The sequence below is a fragment of the Balaenoptera musculus genome, chromosome 9 (genome assembly GCF_009873245.2).
Source record: "Balaenoptera musculus isolate JJ_BM4_2016_0621 chromosome 9, mBalMus1.pri.v3, whole genome shotgun sequence".
In the NCBI taxonomy this organism is placed as follows: Eukaryota; Metazoa; Chordata; class Mammalia; order Artiodactyla; family Balaenopteridae; genus Balaenoptera; species Balaenoptera musculus.
In genome coordinates, this window is record NC_045793.1 from 23,913,538 (window position 1) to 23,938,138 (window position 24,601).

A 24,601-nucleotide genomic window follows, 5' to 3' on the forward strand; every position below is an offset into this window, starting at 1 on the left:
TAGAGGCCAGAGGGAGCACGGCCCTGCCAACACTTTGATTTCAAACTTCTGGCTTCCAGAACTGTGAGATAATAAGTTCTGTTTTAAGCTACCCAGTTTGTGGTACAGTTGACTCTTGAACAACATGGGTTTGAACTGCACTGGTCCACTTATACACGGATTTTTTTCAATAAATATATACTACAGTACTGCATGATCAGGGTTGGTTGGATCCACAGACGCGGAACTGTGAATACAGAAGGCCAACTGTAAAGTTCTCAGGATTTTCGACTACATGGGGTGTTGGTGCCCCTAACCCCTGCGTTGTTCAAGGGTCAACTATACTTTGTTATAGTAGCCCTAGGATACTAATACAGTGCCCAAGCCTGATCCAGTCAGTTCTGTCCAGGAGACCAGGTCTTATAGTACAAATATGGCTTCTCAAGACTCACCCTTATGGCTTGGTGGTAGGGGGCCAGTTTCCAAAGAAGGAAGAATCCCTGTGAGCTGGGCAGATGCACTGAAAAGCTGTCCACTCTAGTTCTCGACAGCTAGGACACAGATAATATTCTGATTTTCATTTTTGTTGTTCATTTTGCTTTATAATATCCTTTTACCTTCTGGAATGAACTGCAGTGTATGATGTGAGATATGAATCTGAGTTACTCCTCTTCTGTAATGTAACCCATTTGTCCTAACAACTTTTATTAGTGATTACCCCTTCCTCTCATCATTGTGTTGCTTCTTGTTTACTAGTCAGTGAGTACTGATGATTAAAAACTCTTCTGGAATCTCTATGCCATTCCATTCATCTGATTGCCTGACCAGGTCCCTGGCATGGTAGTGAGGACTCTAGAGCTTAACTTCCAACCTCAGTTCTGCAGTGTGGTTATCCATCTCTGAGGGTTTTATCTATGGCAGTTTGGAGTATCTAGTTACTCTTAACTTTTTTGGGGGCGGGGAGTGGGTTTACAAAATGTTCTTGACCTTTTTAGAGTAATGGACCAGAAGAACTCTTCTGGTGGAAGAAGCTGCGCTGTTCCCCTTTTTTGAAATTGGTCCCTGGCCCTGTTAACAAATCTGGTCTTTGGGATGAGAACAAGTTAGAAAACAGTAAAGGACCCACATATCAAACTTTGTAATAAATATGTACCTGACACACAGCAAGCACACAATAAATGTTAGGTAATTACTAGAATGAAGGCCAGACAACACCTATGTCAAACTCTTGCCAATATCCAACAACAGTCCATTTCTACATCTCCCCCACCTTTAAGTCATGCATGTAGTGGGAAGCGGATGTGACAGGCTGAATAAGAGCCACCCCAAAATGTCTATGTCCTAATCCCAGAACTTCTGTGTATATACCTTACATGGTAAAAGGGACTTTATAGATATGGTTAAATTAAAAAGAATTTGAAAAAGAACAGATACATGTATATGTATAACTGAATAATTTTGTTGTACACCTGAAACTAACACAATATTGTTAATCAACAATACTTCAATATAAAATAAAAAGTTAAAAATTAAAAAAAAATGAATCTTAAAATGGCAGATAATCTGGATAACCTAGGTGGGCCCAAATTAATCACAAGAGTCCTACAGGAGAGATATAGGAGAGTCAAAGTCAGAGAAAAAGGAGATGTGACCACAGAAGCAGAGGCTGGAGTTATGTGCTTTAAAGATGGAAAGAAGGGCCAGGCACCAAGGAACGCAAATGGCCTCTAGAAGCTGGAAAGTGGTTTCTCTAGAGCCCCCAGAAGGAATTTAGCCCTGCTCACACCTTGGTTTTAGCTCAGTGAGACCCATTTCAGATTTCTGACCTCCAAAACTGTAAAATAACAAATTTGTGTTGAATTAAGCCACCCAGTTTATGGTAATTTGTTACATCAGCAATAGAAAACAAATACAGAGGAAATTAGAATTTCATTGAACATTCTGCAAAATTTGCACTCCTGGACTCAAGTCCTTGTTTAAATTGTAGGGTTTGAGGCCCACAGACCGTAGGGGTACCTTTCTTGCCATGTCATGCCAGACAAATTTTCACCCTCCTTCAGGCCCTTTCTGTCCACTTCTGCTCATCCAGCCTGATCTCCACTGCCCCAAGAATCTCCTTCCACTCACCCACCTTTGAGGCCTAGATTTGATAGCTGTTCTAAGATACTGGTGTTAACCCCACATGTTGAGACTAGGGTTTTTAAACTGATAGAAATTCAGGGAGCAAATTAAATTGAAACGTGAAATAATGTTGAGAAACCTTTAAAAAACTGGGCATTTTCTCTCCCAGCATCAGGCCAAAGAGAAAGAAAGCTAAAAAGACACTGAGAAACGAATCTAGGTAAAAACATTGAACTGCACTATAAGCTCCTGAACATTTAAAGCTCAGGGTCTTTTAAGGCCTGGGACTTGGTGGGAAATTCCCGACTCCTTTTGTATCAATACAAGCCCAGAAGGCTAGATAGTGAGAGACAGTAGAGACTTAAGTAAAAGTGTAGTTTGGAGTTCAAAAAATCTGGATTTGAATCCTGGTTCTGCAGACTAGCGTTCCTGGTCTTTTCCTCCAAAAGGGCTTAAACAGCCCCCTACCAGGTAAGCTCCTCAAAATCGGTGAACCGGGAAGGTGCATCACCCCAGCTCCCTAACACCGAGTTCCTGCTCCGCACCACCAAATGAAGGAGCATAAAATGCCACTCTCTGGCACTAAGAAAGCGCGCTTTTTTACTCTTCTCTCCCAGAATAAAAGGTCCTTACTTTTTAAAAGAAAAGATTTTATTTTTTCTTTCCGTTCTGTTACTAGCTGGAGCTAAACATTGGCTGGGGCCCCAGGCGGCTGCTGGAAAGGCGCCCTCCCAGGAGCAGAAGGCTGGTTTAGGGGAAACTGGGGGCGGGGAGAGAACTCTAGGCTCTGCCCAGCGCGGTAGGGCTTCTCCCATCTTTCCCCCACCAGGCCAAGGCCCTAGTCTGAGCTTCCCGACTGCAGAGCTAGGTTAGGAGACTTGGGGGAACACTCACCGGGAAGTGGGGTCACGCAGCCCTGCCCCTCCTCGCGGGCGGGGTGGGGGAGGCGCGGGCCAGCCGCCGCGGGGGTGGGGACCACCCACGGCGCCCCGGGGCCCCGCCCCGGCCCCGCCCCGCGACGCGCCAGCCGGGCCTCCCCGCTCTCGGCTCTCGCCGGCTCTTCTTCGCGCGAGGAAGCCCTGCGCACGGCTGTAAAATTTTTTTCTGGGTCTTCACTAAAGCAAGATGGGCCGTGGTACCCAGCTCTTTCAGATAAAGATGGAGGAGAGGGCTAGAGGGTCTAGACTGGGAGTGAAGAGATGGCCTCCCTCCTCCTCACTCCTCCCCCCAACTCCTCCCCCCTTCCCTTCCCGGCGAGAGGGCTACACCGTGATTTACAGACGTATCCTTCCCTAACCCATCCGGAAAGTTTTGGGTAGCAAATTATTTTAGTTAGGAAAAAAAATTAACGTCAGGTTTGGGGATAAAATTATGCCGTTCCCAAATGCGAATGGGGAATCTCTTGAATTTAGACTGGAGGGGGCGGGGTTGTGGGAGGGGAATGGTGCATCTGCTAGAGGGAGCTGGGGTGAGTGGTGGGGCCGGGGAAGTACGGTAGCGTTTAGGAGAGTGTCCAGTCCCCTCTTGGAGGGGGAGGGAGGGCCCACCGGCCGGGCCCTTCTACCCCTCCGTTCCCAGTTGCCAGAATGGAAAATTCATGGAGTCCAGGTTAGCCCAGGTCAACAAACTTTTATTGCCATTTCTGGCTCCCCCAGCCCCAGCAAGATCCCTGCTTACACTGTAGAAATACTGAGCTCTGGTGCAGAGGAATGGGGGGCGGGGGGGGTGTTACCTCTCGTTCTCTGCACACTGCCAAGGTTAAAAAAAAGAAACCCACTTACTGGAGAGCGAGGGCCATACAGGGGTGGAGTTCAAGGGGATGTATGGCTCAGTCCCACCTCTGCTGGCTGCAGAAGATAGAGACCATGGTTCCAGACATTTTTTAAAGGAGGGGAGACGGGGTGAATTTGGCTGCTTGTTGTACCCTTTGCAGTTGCTGCCACGTTTCCATGGAAATGAGGGAGGAGCAGGATGTAGCTCACTCTGACTACCTGGGAGGATGGCAGCACAGGCAGTTAGTAAACACATGGTCTTCCACTCCTCCCCAGCACATACGACTGTCCCCAGCCGACCCCCACGCTCACTGCCTGCTCCACTCCCTTCCCTTCTGGAGCCGGTATCATGCCAACCGGACTCCAGGCAGGGCGCGCTGGCAACAGCCAGAATGCGAGTATGTGCAGCAAGCTCAGCGGCAGCCCCAGCAGGTCTGTCAGTTGCAGTGCTTCGGTGGAAAGCCTGTTGCCCCCACAACTCTGTGCCACTGCTGCTGCTCAAGCATCTGCTCAGACAAAACAAGAGCAGAAACCCAAATGGTGGAGGGTAGAAAGAATACAAAATGACAATGCTGAGAGCTAGGATGGGGAGAGGAGGCACATCCTTCCCAGACTTGAGCCACCTGTGTACCCTGCCTTCTGGCGTCTGGAGTTTGCTTCTTCCCACTGGGCCGTCGCTTGTGGGCATGGAACCCAAGTCTCCATGTGGTGCTGAGAGCTGTAACCACTGCCATTGGTTGATGAGGCTCGCCTGTTGCCCTAACGAGGAGGTGCAGGATGGAGTCTCAGTACCATGGGTCAGCCCGGTGCTGCTGGTTGTAGAGCTGTAGTTTGATCTGATCTTTGATCTGACTCACGAGGATCATGGACAGCAGGATTCCCACCAGCTGGGAAAGGTGAGAAGGAATTGGGTCCTCAGCAATGAGTGATGCCTTTGTTTTCTCTGACTCAATCTTCCCAGTGCAGTCGGCACCATCACATCTCCTACCCTTCAGCAACGTTAGTGCCTGACACCCTAGCTGAGCCCCAGGTGCCCTCCCCCAAACAAAGGAGTCTTTAAAGAATTGTGGGACCACAGTTTTACAGGGTAAGTTACCTGGGGGATGGCCAGGCCCAGTGCCACACCACCAAGTACGAAGAGGTTGCTGTGTATCCAGTTGACCAGTCTGTCAATACAGCCATTGGTGTAGATGACTTTACTAGCTTCCAAGTAGTCAAGGGCCTGCATACCTTGGCCACACATGGTGTTGATCACTGCCTGGGGAGAGAGTTGAAAAGCCAAGTGGGATTTCCATTCCAATAACTTTTTCTTTGGGGCCCTAGCTGATGGGCTGCCCACCCTTCCTAAACTCCTAAATTGTTAGAGAATATATGTGGAGGATGCTACGTTGGAAGTTGCTAAATGCAGACTTCCCTTCCTCTGAGACGTCTGAGTCCAGTTCTCCTTGCCTTAGAGACCTGTGCCTTCTGAACCCCCAAGTGGGCTACAGGAGTGCAAGATAACAGAGCCATCAGATTGGAGTGAAGAAAAACATCTGACAGCTGTCCTACAAAATTGACTGGCTAAACCAGGGGATGGAGATTCCCAATAGCAGCTGCCCTAATCAGAAAGTAACTCAGATCACTGCAGGAGGAAATGAGGTGGGATATGTGCTCACCTGGTTGGGGGTAGGCAAGCAACAGGAGTAAGGCACAGAGCAGCGCTCACGGCTGGGGTTGTCTTCCGAACAGTTGAAATACATGTTCAGGGACCAGTCCTTGTAGGAAATCCCTCCACAGCAGCCGAACTGCAACAAAGCCCACCACAGGGGTTAAAATTACCACCCCCATCCCCACACTGAGGTGACAAGGGGAACTCTCAGAGCAACCAGAAGTCTATGGCAAGCTTGCACTTGTAAGTTCACGTTGTGTTCAAACACAACCTGGAAACTGGAGCTCAAGCTTCTCAGTGACCTTGCCCTGAAGAAGTTTCCTCTTCTTAATTTCTATCATTTTATATGTCTTGTTATAACTTGTTGTATATATATTTTGATTTACACACTCAACTATGAGCTCCTTGAGGGCAGTTTCTGGTTTTGCAGTCCTGTATAGCATAGAGCTTGGCAAAAGTATATGTTCCAAAAATACTGGCTGAAATAAAGGATCAGTGCTACAAACATTTGCCTTAATATAGAGGAAGCACAGGAGGAGACTCTTCAATATTGTGGGCCCATAATTACACCATGAAAGCAAACAGGATCCAAGTCAAGAGTGTTGCACCAAGCGAAGGGGAACTCAGCACTGGTCTCAAAAGCACTTTTGTTTCAAATTTAAGTTCTGACTCATAGCAGCATTATTCACAATAGGCAAAAGACAGAAGTGACCCAAGTGTGCATCAAAAGATAAATGAATCAACAAAGTGCGGTATATACATATGATGGAATATTATTCAGCCTTATAAAGGAAGGAGTTTTGGCATATCCCACAACATGGATGAATCCTGAAGACATGCTAAGTGAAACAAGCCAGTCGCAAAAGGACAAATAACAGGGCTTCCCTGGTGGCGCAGTGGTTGGGAGTCTGCCTGCCGATGCAGGGGACACGGGTTCGAGCCCTGGTCTGGGAGGATCCCACATGCCGCGGAGCAACTGGGCCCGTGAGCCACAGTTACTGAGCCTGCGCGTCTGGAGCCTGTGCTCCGCAACAAGGGAGGCCGCGATGGTGAGAGGCCCGCGCACCGCGATGAAGAGTGGTCCCCACTTGCCACAACTAGAGAAGGCCCTCGCACAGAAACGAAGACCCAACACAGTCATAAATAAATAAATAAATAAAAGACCGTGAATTTCAAAAAAAAAAAAATTAAAAAAAAAAAAAAAATTCTCTCATACCTTCATTAAAAAAAAAAAAAAAAAAAAGGACAAATAACAGTATTCATAGAGACAGAAATTCATAGAGATAGAACATAGAACGGTGGTTGCCAGGAGCTAGGGGGAGGGGGAAAATGGAGAGTTAGTGTTTAATGGGGTACAGAGTTTCAGTTTGGGAAGAAAGTTTTGGAGATGGACGGTGATGATGGTTGTACAACAATGTGAATGTACTTAGTGCTACAGATCTGTACACCTAAAAATGGTAAATTTGATATTATGTATATTTTACCACAATTTAAAAAATCTGACTTTTGAATTGGTAATATTAAAAAATCTGCCCAGTTCCCCCTCCCACTATAAGTAACCACTTATAATGGTTTCCTTCATATCCTTCCAGATTCCTTTTGCAAACATGAATACATATTCTTTCCTGTCTCTTTTTACACAATTGGTAGATTACTATATATACTGTTCTTTGCCCTTAAAAGTACTTCTAAAGCTATGTGCGTTTTTTTTGCCAGACCCCTTCCCAGAATCCATTACCTGGCAGGTGATGAGGGTGAGGTGTCTCTTGGGATGGCATTAACTTTTGCCCACAGCTTCCCGGACCACTAGATGACCCCCCCCCCCCTTAGCCCATACCTTCTTCTGGCCAAAATCAATGAGGTTCTGCAGGTCCAAGTCATCTCGGTAGTGCACAATGGCATTATTGATGATCTCACTCACTTTCCCCCGTGCCTGCCAGAAACACGAGGGAATCAGAACACAGGACTAACCCCTAACCTGCTCCTCCCTGCAGAAATAGCAATAGACCGTGGTCATCCTTCTTTATTTAAGTCAGCCTTGAAATCAGAACCAAGTCCTAGTGATGGAAGATGGCCAATTCCGAAGGCTGTGCATCCCTGGGCCCTCAGGTACCTGTGGGCAAGAAAAATGCTGGTCCTGCTGTTGCCTCTTCTCAGAGCCACATTTCAAGATAATCCAATATTTATCTATCTCTGAATACTATTACACAAAATACTTGTTGACTGATGCAAAGCAGTGAAACTAGTGTGTGTGTGTGTGTGTGTGTGTGTGTGTGTGTGTGTGTGTGTGTGTGTGTCCGGGGGCGGGGGTGGGGGCAGTATTTAGTGGAAAAGGACTTACTGAGCTGAGGCACTGACCTCTAGTGGACATAAGAGAATTGCATCTCTTTAGACTCAAAACAGATCTGTATCATATTAGGATTTTACTAAGCCCGAAGGACTAGGACATTCTGAATTAACTCAGTGGCTCTCAAATTCATAGTTCTACCATGGTCTCTTCCTTCCTGCTTCATTACTTTTCTCAAAGTTTCCTATCCATAGTCCTATACTCTGCCCCTGGTAATCATTTGCCCTTTGGGAAAGAAATTCTGGTTCTTAATTAAAAGGGCTGTCACTGAATGGCAGACCACTTCCAGATATGGTAAGAGCTGTTCAAAGTGTTGTTTACTTCCCCCTTTTCTTACTTTTGTTTATCCCAATAAATACTTTTTAAAAGAAATAAAAGGCTCTTCACGTTGTCTGTGGTCCACTTGATAAGTGAATTTTACTCAATCATTTGCCATTAAAGTTTACAAACTATTTTAACTTTCGGTTCATAGAATTTACTTCCCTGTTGGCCTCTCAGACTGTCAGAGGAAAACACCTTACAATCTTGAAATCCTCTTTAAATATGGCAACTTTAAAGGCCATTCATTCATCCCTAAGGATAATCTTTCAGAGGCCGATGCTTCTCAGGGCAAGGACCACTGTGGTTAATTAGTCAGGCTAAGCACGGGCAGGAACCTTCCCTTCCTCCCTCTGGTTCACATCTGAGGAGGCCCTGTGACTCCCAGTGTTACCTTGTCTGAGAAGACGAAGCCGAGGACCCCGGCTGCCAGCTGTAGCAGGAACACGATGGTGAGACAGAGGGAGAACTGTGGGGAACAGGCGGAAAAGGGAGACAGTCTGTTACCATGCTGGGCAGTAGTTCTTTCCAGGGCCATGGCGAGTACTGGGGGGCCACGGGGCACTTCCTCCTAGGTGCCCCACACACAGTAAAGGCAGCTGCCTCTGGGACGCTGTCCTGGGGGTGGTCACCCTGTGCTGGGTCATCTGGGCTGAGCTCTACAGTGAGGAGTCCACAGCACAGGCCTTGGGGGCAGAGAGGGACAAAGGAAACTGAAAGGTTTCAGGAATGACAGGCACGTGGAGGCGGCGGCCAGGGCATTTCTGGGGGTGCCCCTGACCACTCACCGTCTGCAGGAGGCAGATGTTCTCCCGGAGAGAGCCGATGCAGCCGCAGAAGGTGAGCAGGAACATGAGGACGCCCACCACGATCAGCAGGATGGCAGGGTCCACGGCCAGGCAGGCCAGCGCTGCTTCTGGGGGAGGGGGCTGCCTCTCAGTCTGAGTCTGGTGCCGACTGAGGGGGTACCAGGGAGGGGGTGGGGTGCCCCCAAAACTGTCCTCTTCCCCTGGTGGGGGATTCTCCAGTGTGGCTGGGGGAAGGTTACAGGAAGCAGTACTGCCCTCCCATGGGGAGAACACAAAGGGCCCAGAAGGGTCTGTGGTGTTTAATTTGAGAAACTAACAAAAAGTAAGAGCCTTCATTCCCAGGCTTAAGAGAGGAGGGACCACTTTCGCTCCAGAAAAGAATTAGAATGGCATTAGGCTCATTGGCTTTGCAGATTCCGTTTCCTGGAGACTTTGTGCAGAGGAATAGGAATGGAGGTTGAGTTAACTCCGGAACAGAGCGAAGGAAGGGCTACAGCCCCTGGTTACTCTTTGCACCCAGAAGACTACCTTCTTCCCTAGACACTTCCTAAGCCTAAAATGCAGGCAGATCTCAGAAGACTCGTGGGAGCTCAGGGAAGTCCAGGTGAACTGGCTTGGATGGCCTGATGGGTAAGCCTCTCGGATTTGGCTAGAGGGTGGCTGCCCCCTATAGCTCCAGAGCTTATGTGGGAAGGAGAGCTGAAAGGCCAGGGCTGAAAGAGGCAGAGAAGAGTCGTGGGGAGATGGACGGGGACCTACAGCTCACCTGCATGCTTCATCAGCCGAGCGTAGACTCCCACGGCAACCATCACCATGGAAATCACCTGTGGAGACAGGGAAGGAGCCACACTCTGAGGTTTTGGAAATCAGGGAGCCCTGATAGCTGTGAGTAACCTTAACGCAGAGTAGGAGGAGGACGACTCTTCCTGGACCCAGAAATGAGCATCTTTTTCCTCCCTGGCGATACTATTGATAAAATCTGTCAGTGCTTTACCTCCATGAAAAGCTTATACCAAGATTATCTCATTTAATCCTCACAACACGGTTATCTTGTGAGGCAGCGATTATCCCCATTTTACAGATGAGGAAATTAAGGCAATGCAAGGTTAAAACAGAATAGCAGTTAAAAACATGAGCTTCGGAGTGAGTTGAACCTGGGTCTGTGTTGGACAACTCTCTGAGCCTCAGTTTCTGTATCTGAAGATGGTAATTTAAAACAACTACGTTTAATAAGATTACTGTGAAAATGAAATAGAAGAATGCATGGAAAGCATTTAACACAATGCCTGATAATAAATATTATCTATCATTGCTAAGGATTAACTTGCCCAGGGTCACATAGAAACTGTGAAGTTCTGAATTTGAATCCAGCTACATCAAAGGGGAGGTCTTAAAGCTGAAGCAGGCCTGAGTAGATGCTCCCAGGTCTCTAACCCTCTTGGAGGTCAATATGGTGTCAAATGCAAGAATGAAAGTACAAACCAGTGTGAAAGAATGCTTGCACATGAATGCGTGGGTGTAAAATAGCAGAACTACCTTGCAAAGGAATCTTTTTAGACCCTGATTCCAGTGTGGAACAGAGAAGTTTAGACCTTTCAAACTTCCTGGCTTCTCTCTGAGAGAACAAACCCATCCGAGACCACCAGCGCTCCCTAAAGGGGCCTTCTCTATGCCCCGCCTATGCCTCCAGGAGTGCAGGGTGGCCCAGTGTGCACATCCTTCGGCCACCCTTCCTTTGTGCCCAGTTCCCAGGCTGGTGCTAAGAAGCAGCTGGCTGTCACCATGGCAATAGCGGGGGCCAAGCTCTGGCTGGAGGGAGTTCTCAGCAGCAGGGACTTGACCAACTCAGTGGTGAAGGAGAGGGCTGGCTGCACTCCACTGTCCTGCAAGACAGAGACCAGCTGGGAAGAAACCATCTTGGGGCTTTGGTGGGAGAAGGGAATTGAGCACCTATAGCAGGTAATAGGGTCAGACTAGCCCCTCAGTAGAGAGACATTTTCCTTGGGAAACTCTACCGGCTGGTGCATTCAGCAGGAAATGGGAAACCCTTGTCTAAAACCGCGCCTTTCAGGACTCTTCTCGGCTTGTACACACAGCCCCTTCTCCTTGGTCCCCAGTCATTTGACGCCGCCTCTGACTCGGGGCCAGATGTGTGATGTGCTGGCCCTCACACTCTTTGTCCAGGAGAGAGGGAGCTGCTTGCAGAGAGAGCTGTGTGAGGGGCTGCAGGTGCCAGCTGGCTTCTTGTCCCACAGCACAGCCAGGCTCAGGGAGCAAGGGGGAGTTGGTGGGAGGCAAGGAAACCACACAACCGAGATCCCGGTTACCCCACAGGCCTGGAAGCACAGGCCCTTTGCCAGAGTGATCGGGCATCTCTGTCTGCCCTTTAAAACTCACCACAGCCAATTACGGTTCTGAATATCACTTTACTGAATCATTAAAAAATATGTATCTGCTCTTTACTTCTGTTGCTCCCAGGCTTCTCACTGTTTTGTCACATGTTAAATTTTCACTAAGGTGTATAACTTTCCACAGAGACGGTCTCTGATTAAATCCTAACACAGCTAAAACAAGAAAGGAAAAGTAAAGAGATGCCATGTGTCACAGGGTAACTTCATTCCATGGGTGGGCTTGTAATTATAGCAGTTGCTCTGTCTCTATCTGTGGTACGTAGAAAAGTGTCCTCCCAAAGATGTCCATTCTTAATTCCCAGAATCTGTGAATATGTAACCTTACACAGCCAGAGGGGCTTTGCCAATGTGATTAAGTTAAGGACCTTGCAACTGGGGAGATTATCCCAGTTGGCCCAATATAATCACAAGGGACCTTATAAGAGGGAGGCAAGAGGGTCAGAGTCAGAGGAGGAGATATGTATGACAACAGAAGCAGAGTTTGGAGTGTGTGCCATAAGCTGAAGAACGTGAACAGCCTCTAAGAGCTGGAGAAGGCAAGCAAATAGATTCTTACCTAGAGCCTCCAGAAGGAACCATTCCTGCTGACATCTTGATTTTTGCTCAGTGAGACCTGTTTTGGACTTCTGACCTTCAGAACTATGAGAAAACTAATTTGTGTTATATTAAACCATTAAGTTTGTGGCAATTTGTTACAGCAGTAATAGGAAACTCATACACTATCCAAATCCAATTCATCAGCTGTTACGTAGGAGATACTCTGAGGACTGCAAAGATGAGCAAGATGTGGTCCCTGCCCTTAAGGAGGTGCATCCGTTACCTGGGACGGGGCAAGAGCATCTAGAGCCTAATGCAGTGCTTCTTAACCTTGGCTGCCATTAGAATGGGGGGCACGGAGGAGAACTTAAAAACTGCTGATGCCTAGGCTACACCCCAAACCCAGTATATCAGAATCTCTGGCACTAGAACCCAGGCAACAATGTTTCTGAATGCATACCAGGTGATTCCAACATGCAGTCAAGTTCGAGAACCACAAGCCTAAAGCACACTCAGCCAGGGATCTAGAGCAGTAGGTGCTGGCTATGTGAAAAACAAGATTAAGACATTAATATTATCATTAATATTGAATATGATCATTAATGATACTGCTTACCTGGAACTCACTAGCTAACTCTAAAATTCTGCATTTCTGTCATTGATCTGCCTCTTTATCCTGCAGTCAAGCTTGCCCTTTCACACTTCTATTCCTGCCCACATCTCCCACCCTGAATTCCTCAAAGCTGCTGCCATTCCAAAGTTAGTGCTGCTGCTGTTAACAGCATAGCATTTTAGAGCTGAATAGAAGCTTAGACATGAACTCAGCCACTCACCTTTTTTTTACAGATGAGGCCAAAAGAGGGAAGTGATATTTGACCAAATGCACATGGGTGCCGTGGCAATATCTGGACTAAACCCCATTTCCAGTCTCAGGTACTGTCTACAATATATCAGTCTTTGCTACAAAATCTTATGACACCCTACAATATCACCAATGATCTCCTTTCATGATGAGAATGGAGATAAAGACACTTCTCTTCCTAGAATAGCTTTTCATATTCTGGCTAGAATGAAGCCTCGCTGGAAACTTTCAAAAGCTAGACAGTTTTTAAAATAGCTGAGTCCAGCCAAAGGCATGTTCTTGAAGAGTTGTCAATCAAATTATATAAAATAATTTGCACGCACCAGTACCTTTATCCTTACGTAAGGTGAGTAATCACCTTATAAAGAAAATAGCCATCCCCTGGGCTCCTTGGAGAAATGGCTGATCCTAGGACTGGGGTGGGAAATAGATAAGTCTGGAGCATCCTGTGGTGCCAGAAGGTAAGGAAATACTCAAAACCAAACAAAAAACAAAAACAAAACCCCACATTCGTGTGGCTATGCCAAAGAGACAGCAAAATAAAAGAGTATGGAATTGCTACCCCAAATATAAAATAAATACCCATGAGTCCATACTGATATAAATGACTTAATAAATAAATAAATGGGGGAGAAAAGACAAATCCCGCATGTAGAAGAATCCCAAATATTTTATGGAGGTACTGCACTGTCAAGGACGTGGAGCATACATAACTCCCCACTTCCAAGTGTGGGCGGCACATAGTAACTTCCTTCCAAAGAGAACAGTATGGAAAAGGGGGGAAAAGACTAACTTTACAGTGGAGAAGCCTGACTACCTCAGCCAGGTGGTCAAGGTCAACATCAACAGAGGTCATTGATATATGAGATTATGTGATGAAAATGGCACTTCCCTTCTGTGCTCCTCCTTCCCCAAACCCATAACCCCAGTATAACCATGAGAAAACATCAGGCAAGTTCCAATAGAGGGACATTTTACAAAATGTCTGACCAGTACTCCTGAAAACTGTCAAAGTCATCAAAAACAAGGAAATTCTGAGAAACTGCCACAGCCAACAAAAACCTAAGGAGACATGACAACTAAATGAAATTCAATATCCTGGATGGGATCCTGGAACACAAAAAGGGCATTAAGTAAAAACTAAGGAAATCTGAATAAAGTATGGACCTTAATGATAATGCCATTAATTGTAACAAATGTATCATACTCATGTAAGATGTTAATAAAAAGAGACACTGGATGTGGGATATATGGGAAGTCACTGTACCATCTTCTCAAAAGTTTCTGTAAAACTACAACTGTTCTAAAAAATGAAATCTATTTAAAAAATAGTCACCCTCAATTTGTTAGTCTTGTAAATCCACACTTTTTAATATCATATTTTCTTAAACTGGGATTCACTTGCATGCAATTTTACAACCTTTAATCAGGGTGATTTCTGCTTACACCAAAACATATGGCAGTGGATCTTAAAACTGTTCAGATGACAAGGCACTAACAGTGCTCTGTTGGTGTACACTATACGACCTTGACATATCAGATTCTTTTTGAAGCTTTAATATGCTACTACTGCTATCTAATTTACAGTCATATTTAACTTTCCCCAATTATCACAATAATGTCCTTTATAACTGTTTTTTTTCCCCCTTTTTTCTGGTTCAGGATCCAGTCAAGGATCATGCATTTAGTGATCAAGTCTCCTTTAGCCTGGAACAGTTTCACAGCTTTTTTTCTTTTCTTTGTTTTTGGTTTTTCAAGACACCGACTTTTAAAAAATCGTGGTAAAATACATATACCACAAAATTACTCATTTTAAAGTGTACAGTTCAGTGGCCTTAAGTACATGCATACTGCTATGCAACCGCCACCACTATCAGGTTCCAGGACATTTTCATCACCCCAAATATAAACCCTGTACCCATTAAATGGTCATTCCCATTCCCTCCACTCCTCCAACCCCTGGCAACCACAGATCTGCTTTCTGTCTCTATGGTTTTGCCTATTCTGCACATTTTCTATAAATGGAATACATAATATGTGGCTCTTTGTGTCTGCCTTCTTTCACTTAGCATGTTTTCAAGATTCATCCATGTTGTAGCATGTAAGAGTACTTCAATACGTTTTATGGCCTAATAATATCCCATTGTATGGATAGAACCCAATTTGTTTATCCATTCATCCACTGATGGACATTTGGGTTGTTTCCACCTTTTGGCTATTGTGAATAGTGTTGCTATGAATATCCATGTACAAGTTTTTTTGGTTTTTTTTTGGGGCCACACCACAAGGCTTGTGGGATCTTAGTTCCCCGACCAGAGATCAAACCCAGGCCCACAGTAGTGAAAGCACCGAGTCTTAACCACTGGACCACTAAGGAAGTCCCCTTGTACAAGTTTTTGTTTGAATACCTGTTTTCAGTTCTCTTGGGTATAGACCCAGAAGTGGAACTGCCAGGTCATATGGTAATTCTATGTTTAATTTTTTAAGGAGCTACCAAACTTTTTTCACAGCAGCTGCACCATTCCACATTCCCACCAGCAATGTATGGGGTTCCAATTTCTCCATATCCTTGCCAACACATGTTCTGATATTTTTTCTTTTGACACTGAAATTTTTTTTGGTAAGTCCAGGCCAGTTGTTTGGCTTAATGTCCCTCAATTTGGATGTCAGATTGTTTCTTCCCAATTAGATTCAGACGACATATTTTTGACAGGAATATTACACAGATAATGTATCCTTCTCAATGTGTCATGTGAGGAAGCATGACATACTAATTTCTATCATAGAAATAAGGAACAATTTTACTAACAGATGATTCAGCTGTTAGACGTATGTCTCTGCATCTCATAAAATAATATGGCAATACTCTAAATAGTTTCCTAGTTTTCTATAATGTTTGTTGCTACTTGTCCTCTTCCCTTTGCCTTCTGCTTGCACTTGGTGGCAGATAAGCAGCTGTTGTCTTGGAGAGAAGATGGGAGAAAACAGAAAATGGAGAAAAGCCTTTCCGTTATCTTGACTTTTTTTCTGTAAATTAGGAAAAGACAGTTATGATTTGATGTGAGGAAAACCCTTATTCTAGCCCCTAGGACACTACTTCACGGCCATCAGTACTAAGAGATAAGTGGCTATAGGGCCCCAAGCTGAGGTCCTGAACAAGAGTTCTTCTCCTGGCTCTAATGCTCAAATGCCGATAATTACAGGCAAATTAGCTGTTGGAATCCATTTTCACTGGATTGTACCTTAAGACCAATGCAGTGTGAAAAGCTCTGAGGAGTGGACCTAGGGAAGGTCCTTAAAGACATCAGTGGAGTCTCTGTTCCTATGATATATATGAAACTTCTCTGTAAACTATATAATATAAAGATGCCATTAATTGTCATCTCCCTCTGGCTAACAGTAGGAATGTGAGCAAGAGTGTTCAAGGCTGAAGGAAGTCAGGCTCAAGGTTGGCCCTTACCTAGACTCTAATCCCCACCTAGTTGCCACTCGTCAGGAGGAGCACTCATCCTAGCTCTCCAAGTCCATCCCCAACAGGTGACTTCTAGGAGCCAATTCTAACAACGATGTAACAGCTACCTTTTGTTGAGTGCTAAGGGCCAGGCACCGGACTAACCACTGTATGTATACTATGACCACAACCCCAAGAGGGTGTTAGGATCTCCACTTTATAGAACTGATGTTGGGAGAACGCACTCAGTTAGTGAGTGGCTAAAGAGGGACTGGAATGTAGGTCCACGTGGCTCCAGAGCCTTATGACCTCGGTCACATGGCTGCCTCCCTCTCTGCCTCCTACCAGGACATGTGTATTCACTTCCAGGCATCATGTGAGGTGGGAAGGAGCTGCTTGCAGTTATCTTGGGTGAGCAGCGGGTAATCTCCAGACTGGGCGGGGCTCAGGCAGGGGGAAGTAAAACAGCATCAGGAGGGCCCTGCAGGACCCAGAGGGAAGTCCCTGGAACGGTGCCTGAAAGGGGCAGACGGGGCATCACCACCCAGGGCCCGCCAGCCACCGAGAGAAAGCCCGGCCTGTCCGCCTTCCACATTCTAAAGTCCAGTCTGCATGAACCGGGTGGATGTGTCTCAGAGTCCTCACCTCTTCTTTGGAATAAATCTTTTTCCCTCTTCTTCTGAAGGTGGCAGTGGGGAACAGCTGAGAGTAGAGTGATTCCCTGCATGGGAATCAAAACACTGTCCCTTCCCAGAGGGACATTGGGAGGGAGGGGTCTGTACCTCCAGCTTCTCAGTCCTTTCTATCCTTATTTCTGGATGAAGTCAAAGAAATCACATCCTGCTAGCCCTAAAGTAGGGTCTCCTCTCTCATTGCCCAGGATCTGCACACACTGGTCCTTCAGTGGTCATCCTGGCACCACCATTGTTCCTGGGTTTCTGAAGTGGCAACTATCCGTGTGAAACTGGCTCTTGGCTTTCTCCCTCTGGATAGGATGGAATTGTCCTGCGGGAGTAGAGGAGTCCACAGGGCTCTTTCCTCTCCAATGTCTGGGCCAACCCTTTAGCTCCTTCCTTAGGCCATGGCTGGTTTTGGTTTTCCAAGGGTATAAACGAGGAAGGAAAGTTCACAAGTGCTCAAAGTAGTATAAACACGCAAACTCACAGCCTGGAGTTACCAGCCTGACACACAGCCTGCTATCGAGACTCTAAGAGATGCTTTTCTTTTACTCTTTTTAAAGGCTGCTTGAAGTTTATGATTTTCTACTTGGTACAAGGCAAATAGAGCTATCTGGGGAGTTAAGAAGGCATGCACGGGCTTCCTTGGTGGCGCAGTGGTTGAGAATCCGCCTGCCAATGCAGGGGACATGGGTTCGAGCCCTGGTCTGGGAAGATCCCACATGCCGCGGAGCAATTAGGCCCATGAGCCACAATTACTGAGCCTGCGTGTCTGGAGCCTGTGCTCCGCAACAAAAGAGGCCGCGACAGTGAGAGGCCCGCGCATCGCGATGAAGAGTGGCCCCCACTTGCCGCAACTAGAGAAAGCCCTTGCACAGAAACGAAGACCCAACACAGCCATAAATAAATAAATAAATAATAAAAAAAAAAAAAAAAAGAAGGCATGCATGTGACTTGACAGCAAAGAGTGTGGTTCTTGTCTTCATTCTTGGTATTGTTATTGCTGTTTTTATAAAAATAATGTGATAGGGACTTCCCTGGTGGCGCAGTGGTTGAGAATCCACCTGCCAATGCAGGGGACACGGGATCGAGCCCTGGTCTGGGAAGATCCCACATGCCGCGGACCAACTAAGCCCGTGCGCCACAGCTACTGAGCCTGCACTCCAGAGCCCGCAGCCACAACTACTGAGCCCGCGAGCCACAACTACTGAAGTCCGCATGCCTAGAGCCCATGCTCCACAACAAGAGAAGCCACCGCAATGAGAAGCCCACGCACCGCAACGAAGAGTAGCCCCCGCTCGCTGCAACTAGAGAAAGCCCGCGTGCAGCAACGAAGACCCAATGCAGCCAAAAATAAATAAATAAATAAATAAATAAATTTATATATATAAAAAAATAATGTTATAATTCATTTATTGCAGCCTGGTTAGTCTATAGGGAAAGGAGGGGAAAAATGGGGGAGGAAATGGTCTCTGTCTCCTAGCATATTTAAGTAGTTGTGTGTGTGTGTGTGTTTGTGGTGGGGGGATGGGGGCATAAGGGACCCTGTCACTCAGGAGGGGCTTTTGCCAGGCTTGATGCCTGATCATTTCCTCATGGCTTCTGAGCCAGGTTACAACAGATAGTGCTGCAGGTGGTTTGGGGCATCCTGAGTGCCCTGGGGACTCCAATACAGCGGTCCTAGGCAGGAAACTGAATTTGTTGAAGAAGATACCTCACCAGAGGCCTGGATCAGCCTAGGAAAGACCTGGAAGGGGGTCCACGTGTGCTGTGCGTGGTAATTAGGCCCTGAGGGAGATGCTGGAGGGGATGGCTGCCATTTTTTCTGACCTGGCTTGAGGGAGGGGTGCCAGGCCCATTGCAGAAAAGAACACAGGACAATACTCCAACCAGGAATGCTGGAGGACTTAACGTTGTGCTGCATCCTGAAATGCTAGTGTCCATGAGAGAGGGAGGAAGGGCATCATGCCTCCACCCTGTAGGCTCTGCTCTCTCATCCCCCACTCAATAAACATTCAATAAGTACCCACTCTCTGCCAAACACAGCTGGGCACTGAGAATCCAGAAGTGAATAAGGCAGTCTCTACTCTCGGGAGCCTGAAGTCTAGAGGGGGAGAAAAATAGAAACACATAATTGCAGCACAGGTAAAGAAAGATCTGACAATCGAAATATGTACGAGGTGCCATGGGAGCCCTGAGGCATCGCCACTAAGGAAGCCTCAGCTGAGACACAGGGGCAGGAGATCTGAGCTTCTGGGCTTTGCCTGACTCAAAAGCCACCCCAACTGCTGCCCAGGGTGGGAAAAGGATCAGCAAGGAAGGAGATGGCTGCTGTAGGCAGCACTGATAATGTTCCTGCCAACATACGCCCAAGATGATAAAGCATGTACCAGCCCACTCTCTTCCCTCTGCACAGAGCTGTCCGATACAGGGAGGTAAAGAAAGTCAACTACTTCTTAACTGAAAGACTAAAATACAACTTCTGTGATCTTGAGGCAACTCTCCAAGCCATGGGATCCTAACAATCAGTAACCCAGAGGCACAATTCTGGGGAGAAAATCAGAACTCCTGGGCAAAAGGGGAAGTGAGATTTGAAACATGAACAGGTGGACTAGGTCCTGGTCCCAAAGGAGCCAGGAGCTTTCTGAGTCAGACACCAAATGCCCCAAGGATCAGGGCTCCTAGAGAAGCAGCAGGGATAGCCACTGCCACCACTGAGTATGAGCCCAGACAATGCTGGCTACCATCCCAAGGTGATCCAGGCCCAGACACAAACACCATCCATACACAGCTCCCCGGCACCTGGCCAGAATACGCACTCTGTCTGGAAAAGGAGTGGGCTGACAGTCCCAGCCATGGCACTCAGGTGCCTCCTGAGCTGAAGAGGGGAATTTGATTAGGATGGTGGAAGCCTGCAAAAAAGAAACCACACTAACCAGTCCCTAAAGGGGGGATGGGAAGACAAATGACCCCTGGTCTGGGGAAGCAGCTCTTCATCTCCAGCTGGCCTTGTGTGGAACGAACTCTGCGGCTCTGGACCTGGGGGGAGAAGTGGCACTAATGCCAAAAGAGTATTGTCCCCTGGGAAGGTCAATGTCCCAGGGATACTGGGACACAAAAAAGATGCATCCTTAGATCTAGCCTCAGCTCTTGAAGGAAGAAAACAGTCCCCAAAGTGATGCATTCATCTTTAAATAGTTCACAGAGGCAGAAAAAAAATTCTCCTTTAGAGGAGAAAGCTTAAGGACAGAGAGACAGATATATTGGCTTGGGGTCACACAGTAAGTTGGCGCCAGAAAGAAACTGGGCCTCTTGTCCTTCAGTGTGCCATTTCTAGTGCCAACGACTTCTTGTGAGTCTAAAGTAGGGCCAAGAAGGGGCTCTCCTCTAATTTGGGATGGTGCCAGCTTGGTTAGCCAGGTCCTCTGACCTTGAATGAAGCATTTGTACCAAGATAAATGGGTCTATGGAGCCAAACTCTCTCCCTTGCTGCGACCTCCCAAAGTCATTTATCTGGCAAAAGGCTGGTGGGGTAGAGTGGGGAAGTCCAGGAAAATTACTGAGAACACAAGTGTAACAGATGCACCCAGCTGTTGTAGCTGGGGAGCACAGATAAGGGTGAAGTGCCAAAGGCTCCAAAGAAGACGCAAGCAGAGGCTTGGTTGATAGAGGAAGTTAGAGTGAGGACCTGAGGTCCCTGGGATGCTAGTGCTGGCTCTGAGGATGGCGTGCATTGGCCTGGGACACTCAGTGAGCATGTAAGAGGGTTCTCAGGAACTTGCTTTTAGGTGGGGGGTTCCCCTTAGGACATCCCCCAGCCTGGCAGAGTGTGAGATTTTCTTCCATTCTTGCCTGACCTCCAGCTGAAACAGAACCTACGCCATGGAACTTGTGTTGACTAGTTAACTACTAATACTGCTAACACCCCAGCCACAGTAGCAGCTATCTGGGCCAAGGACTTCCCCTAGAGGCACTGTGGTTCAGTAGAAAAAAATCACCAGATCAAGCTCACTAACCAGCTGTTGGACCTAGGATAAAACAACATCTCTATGCTTTGGCTTTCTCATATATAAGATGCGAGTACTGGACAAGATGTCTTCCAATTTTTTTTTCCAGTTCTAAAACTCAGAATTTGTTAGGAGTTCAAACTTCATTTTTCCCAGCACAATGGCTGAGAATGAGCTGTCATCACCACCCTCTGGGATTTCTCTCATTTTTCCCAACGGGCTAGCACTTACGTACTTTGTGTCTGTTCACACCACGGCCCCTGTGAAACCTTTCCAGCAACTGGCTTAGCTGCCTAGTCTGCTCCCTCTCCTAGGAAACGTATTTTAGACTCCTCCCTCCTGCAAGTCTGAACTGTAGGTCTCAGGCAGAGGTGGGCAAGCATAACAGGCTCTTAGAGCAGCAGCTCTGGTGTAGTTGGTGCTGGAAGAGAAATTGGGGAAAGGGGGTGGATCTCCCAATGTTCTCAAACCCAGAGAGGCTCAGGGACTCTCTAGACCTGAAACAGGATTGAGCTAGCATTTCACGATCTGGTCCAGCTGCATTCTCAGCTCCAGCAGAGTTATTTGTGGCATCCTTGATCATGCTGGATTTTTATGGAGGAGGAGACTAAGGCCTACAGAGGTGAACATATTGCCCAGGTTAGTCAAGTCAACAATTAATGGCAGAGTGGGGATGAGAATCTAGGCAGTCCCGGTCCAATATTTTTTCTACTTTTCCAGCCCCAAGCAGAAGATTCTGAAAGGACCCCTGGACTTCCAGCCCAACATAGGGTCTATTTAAAGAAGCTGAAGACTGTCAGACTCCCGGGGATGGAGTCTGGTCCTGAGAAAGGTGGGGCAAAGTTTGGGACAGTTCTGGGAAAGACATCCACACCTGGAGGCCCTTCCTGTCCTTTCTCAGCCTTTGGAGGGAGGAAGGGCATCAGAGGCCTGCAAAAGGAAGAGATGAAAGCCCCTTAACTCATTCTCTCTGAGGTAAGGGAGAGGGAAGGTTTGGGTTTCCCTCCTTCCTCTTTTTTCTTTGCCAGGAGGGCCTCCCAGCCCCCAGGCCTGAAAAATCCCCTAATCATGAAGGTATCAGTGGGTCTGGAAAACCCGCTCCTCCCGCTCAAAACCACCTTTTTGGCCTGACACAGACCCTCATCCGATGCCGAGAGGAGAATACCCAGAAGTCTGCACTGAATCCCCTGCATCTCCCCCACCCCAACACGCTCTGCAGACAAGGAGCCACTGTGGTGTCTCTGCTTAGGATAAATTACCCCAAAGTACGCTCTTCTCAGAAAACTCGGCAGTGCCGCTCACCACGTTCGCCTTGAACCGGGCATCCGGGGACGACCTCTCCTCGGCGCGGGCAGCCCACTCAACCCTCCAGGGGGTGCCCTGCAGCCCAGGTGCCCCCACGACCCCCAAGCCTCACCCAGAAGAGCATGTTGAAGAAGAAGAGCAGGTATTTCACCAGCGGACTGACGAAGGAGAAGTCCTCCCCGTAGGCGGCCGGCGCCCCGGGTCTCCGGGCCATGGTCCAGCCGCCGCCGCCCCCGGGGGCCTATCTCCCCGCGGCGGCCGGCCCACCTGAGCGCTCCGCGCCCGGAGGCATGAGCCGTGCCACGGCCGGAGCCCGAGCGGCGGGGGAACTGCGCTGCGGCGGGAGGTGCCGGCGCCGTGCCTCCGGGAGAAGCGCGGGCAGGGGAACGGCGCCGCTACTGGCGCCGCTACTAGCGCCGCCGGGAGTCGCGGGAGCTGCCGCGGGCAGCGCGAGCGGCAGAGACTCCGCTGTGGCTGGAGGACTAGCCCGGCCCGCCGGGCTCCCAGGAAACCGGGCCCGCCCTCGACCTCCATTGGCTCGTCTGCCGAAGCCTGATTTCTCATTAGTCGGTCTCTGATGTCACTAAGTATCCAACCGTCCCTCTTTTCCAAGAGGCGGGGGAGACACCTGTTCTGTGAGGCACAACTTGTTAAAGGGTCAGCGGTTCTACCTCCTCCCCCAAGAAGGAAAGCATCCAGGCTGCAGCTACTCAAGGGAAAAAGGATGAGGAGGAATGCACACTGCATCACGCACCCACGTCCTCTACCCAGTTGCTGTGCACGTATGTAAACACACATACATTAAAGTCAACAAGTACGTACTCTGTATGTTGAGCAATGCGCTGAAAGCTGTGGGAATGCAAGAGAATAGACATACCCCTGGGTGTGTGTGTGGGGGGGGGGAATGACAATAAAATCAGAGAGGCAAAACTAACCTACACATAACAATTGAGAATATTTGAGTAGCTGCAATCCTGTTTAGCAACTATTTATTTTAAATGCTTATTTCAAAACCACTATAACCCAATAGTGGAAATTTGGAAACATCACCAAGAATCCTGCCATCCTAATTCATTACTGTTTCAGTCCCCACCTCCCTATTTGTCTTGATCTACATGAAGACAGAGTTTTTAACACGCTTATCCGACCCACACAGGTCGAGAGCAGTGCGGGTGATGGACACTGTGCTGCCTACGTGACACAAACATGAATGCTGTAGGCTGAATGTTTGAATCGGTTCTCTCCCCAAATTCATATGTTGAAATCCTAAACCCCTAGGTGATGGAACCTTTGGGAGATGCCTAAGTCATAAGAATGGAGCCTTTATGAATGGCATTAGTACCCCTATAAAAGAGACCCCAGAGAGCTCCCTCACCCTGCCTGCCCTGTGAAGACACAGTGAAAAGACAGCTGCCTATGAACCAGGAAGTGGGTTCTCACCAGACACTAAATCTGTGGGTGCCTTGATCTTCGACTTCCCAGCCTTCAGAACTGTTGAGAAATACATTTCTGTTGTTAGCTACTAGGTTTACGGCATTTTTGTTATAGCCCGAACGGACTAAAACAATGATTTCAACCTCATCAGCTGCATGACTTGGTCAAATTACCTAAGCTCCTTGAGCCTCATTTTCTTTAATGTTAAATGTGGAGGGTGCTAGCCTAACAACATTGATGTGAGGATTAAATGAGATAATGCATGCAAGTCACTTAGCACAGATTGGCACCTAGAAGGGCTCACTCAAAGCAGTATATCATTTGAACAGAATTTACAGTGCAGTCAGGAAGTATGATAACTGCACAAATAACTATAACACATTTGGTGGAAAGTTAGTAAAGATATCATGGTAAGTGAAATTAGGGGAGGATAAGATTTAGAATAGCAGAGATGGAGGGGAAGGGTAGTCCAGGTGGACAGTAGGTGAACTGGAGCCTGGAGATGCAAAAGCACACTGTGTGTTTAGTGAAAAATAAGCAGACTGGTTTGGCTGGAGCATAGGGTATGCTGAGTATAGCAGTGGAAGTTTACGTTGACTGATGCCCATTCATGCTGAACTGAGTTAAAATCTTGGAAATACTTGAATATCAGATTGGGGAGTTAGTGTTTAATTGATTTGGGAATAAGTGTTTGGAAGGGGGAATAATGTAAGACCTGCTTTTTTTTTTTTCTTTCTTTTTTTTTTTCAGTTAAAGTGAGAAAGAGACTGCAGAGAGGAAGGTTTGTTAGAAGATCACTGTTAATAGTCTAGATAATCAGAAATTAGGATCTGATTTAGGGGTAATGGACAGAACTCATGGGAAAGGATAGAAGTGAAGCCACAGGGAAGATAGAATCTCTAAGGCTAGACTATGGTGGG

The 24,601-nt window shown here is 47.3% G+C and overlaps 1 protein-coding gene across 3 annotated transcripts; it reads right to left on the reverse strand.

Annotated features, from left to right (window-relative positions):
* Window positions 1–3,714: 3,714 nt before the first annotated feature.
* Window positions 3,715–22,723, reverse strand: TSPAN33 (tetraspanin 33). 3 transcript variants are annotated; one of them, XM_036864092.1, is made up of 8 exons: window positions 22,360–22,723; window positions 9,764–9,821; window positions 8,977–9,101; window positions 8,583–8,657; window positions 7,361–7,456; window positions 5,531–5,659; window positions 4,969–5,130; window positions 3,715–4,759 (listed from the first exon to the last, which is right to left on the reverse strand). In XM_036864092.1, exons 1-8 carry the CDS (start codon window positions 22,459–22,461, stop codon window positions 4,658–4,660), a joined length of 849 nt encoding a protein of 282 aa, XP_036719987.1. In that variant the 5' UTR covers window positions 22,462–22,723; the 3' UTR covers window positions 3,715–4,657. The 3 variants fall into 3 exon arrangements, with proteins under 3 accessions (XP_036719987.1, XP_036719986.1, XP_036719988.1); XM_036864091.1 differs by having other exon boundaries at window positions 8,977–9,104; XM_036864093.1 differs by lacking the exon at window positions 22,360–22,723 and adding an exon at window positions 11,965–11,987 and having other exon boundaries at window positions 8,977–9,104.
* Between the last annotated feature and the right edge of the window lie 1,878 nt (window positions 22,724–24,601).

Bases quoted from the DNA above. Each gene is read 5' to 3' on its own strand.
- TSPAN33 (XM_036864091.1), bottom strand. From the start codon at position 22,461: ATGGCCCGGAGACCCGGGGCGCCGGCCGCCTACGGGGAGGACTTCTCC. The intron at 9,105-9,763 runs GTGAGCTGTAGG...CCCCTCCCCCAG, and splicing joins TCGGCTGATGAAGCATGCAG to AAGCAGCGCTGGCCTGCCTG. The intron at 5,131-5,530 runs GTGAGCACATAT...CTCTCTCCCCAG, and splicing joins GCTTGCCTACCCCCAACCAG to GCAGTGATCAACACCATGTG.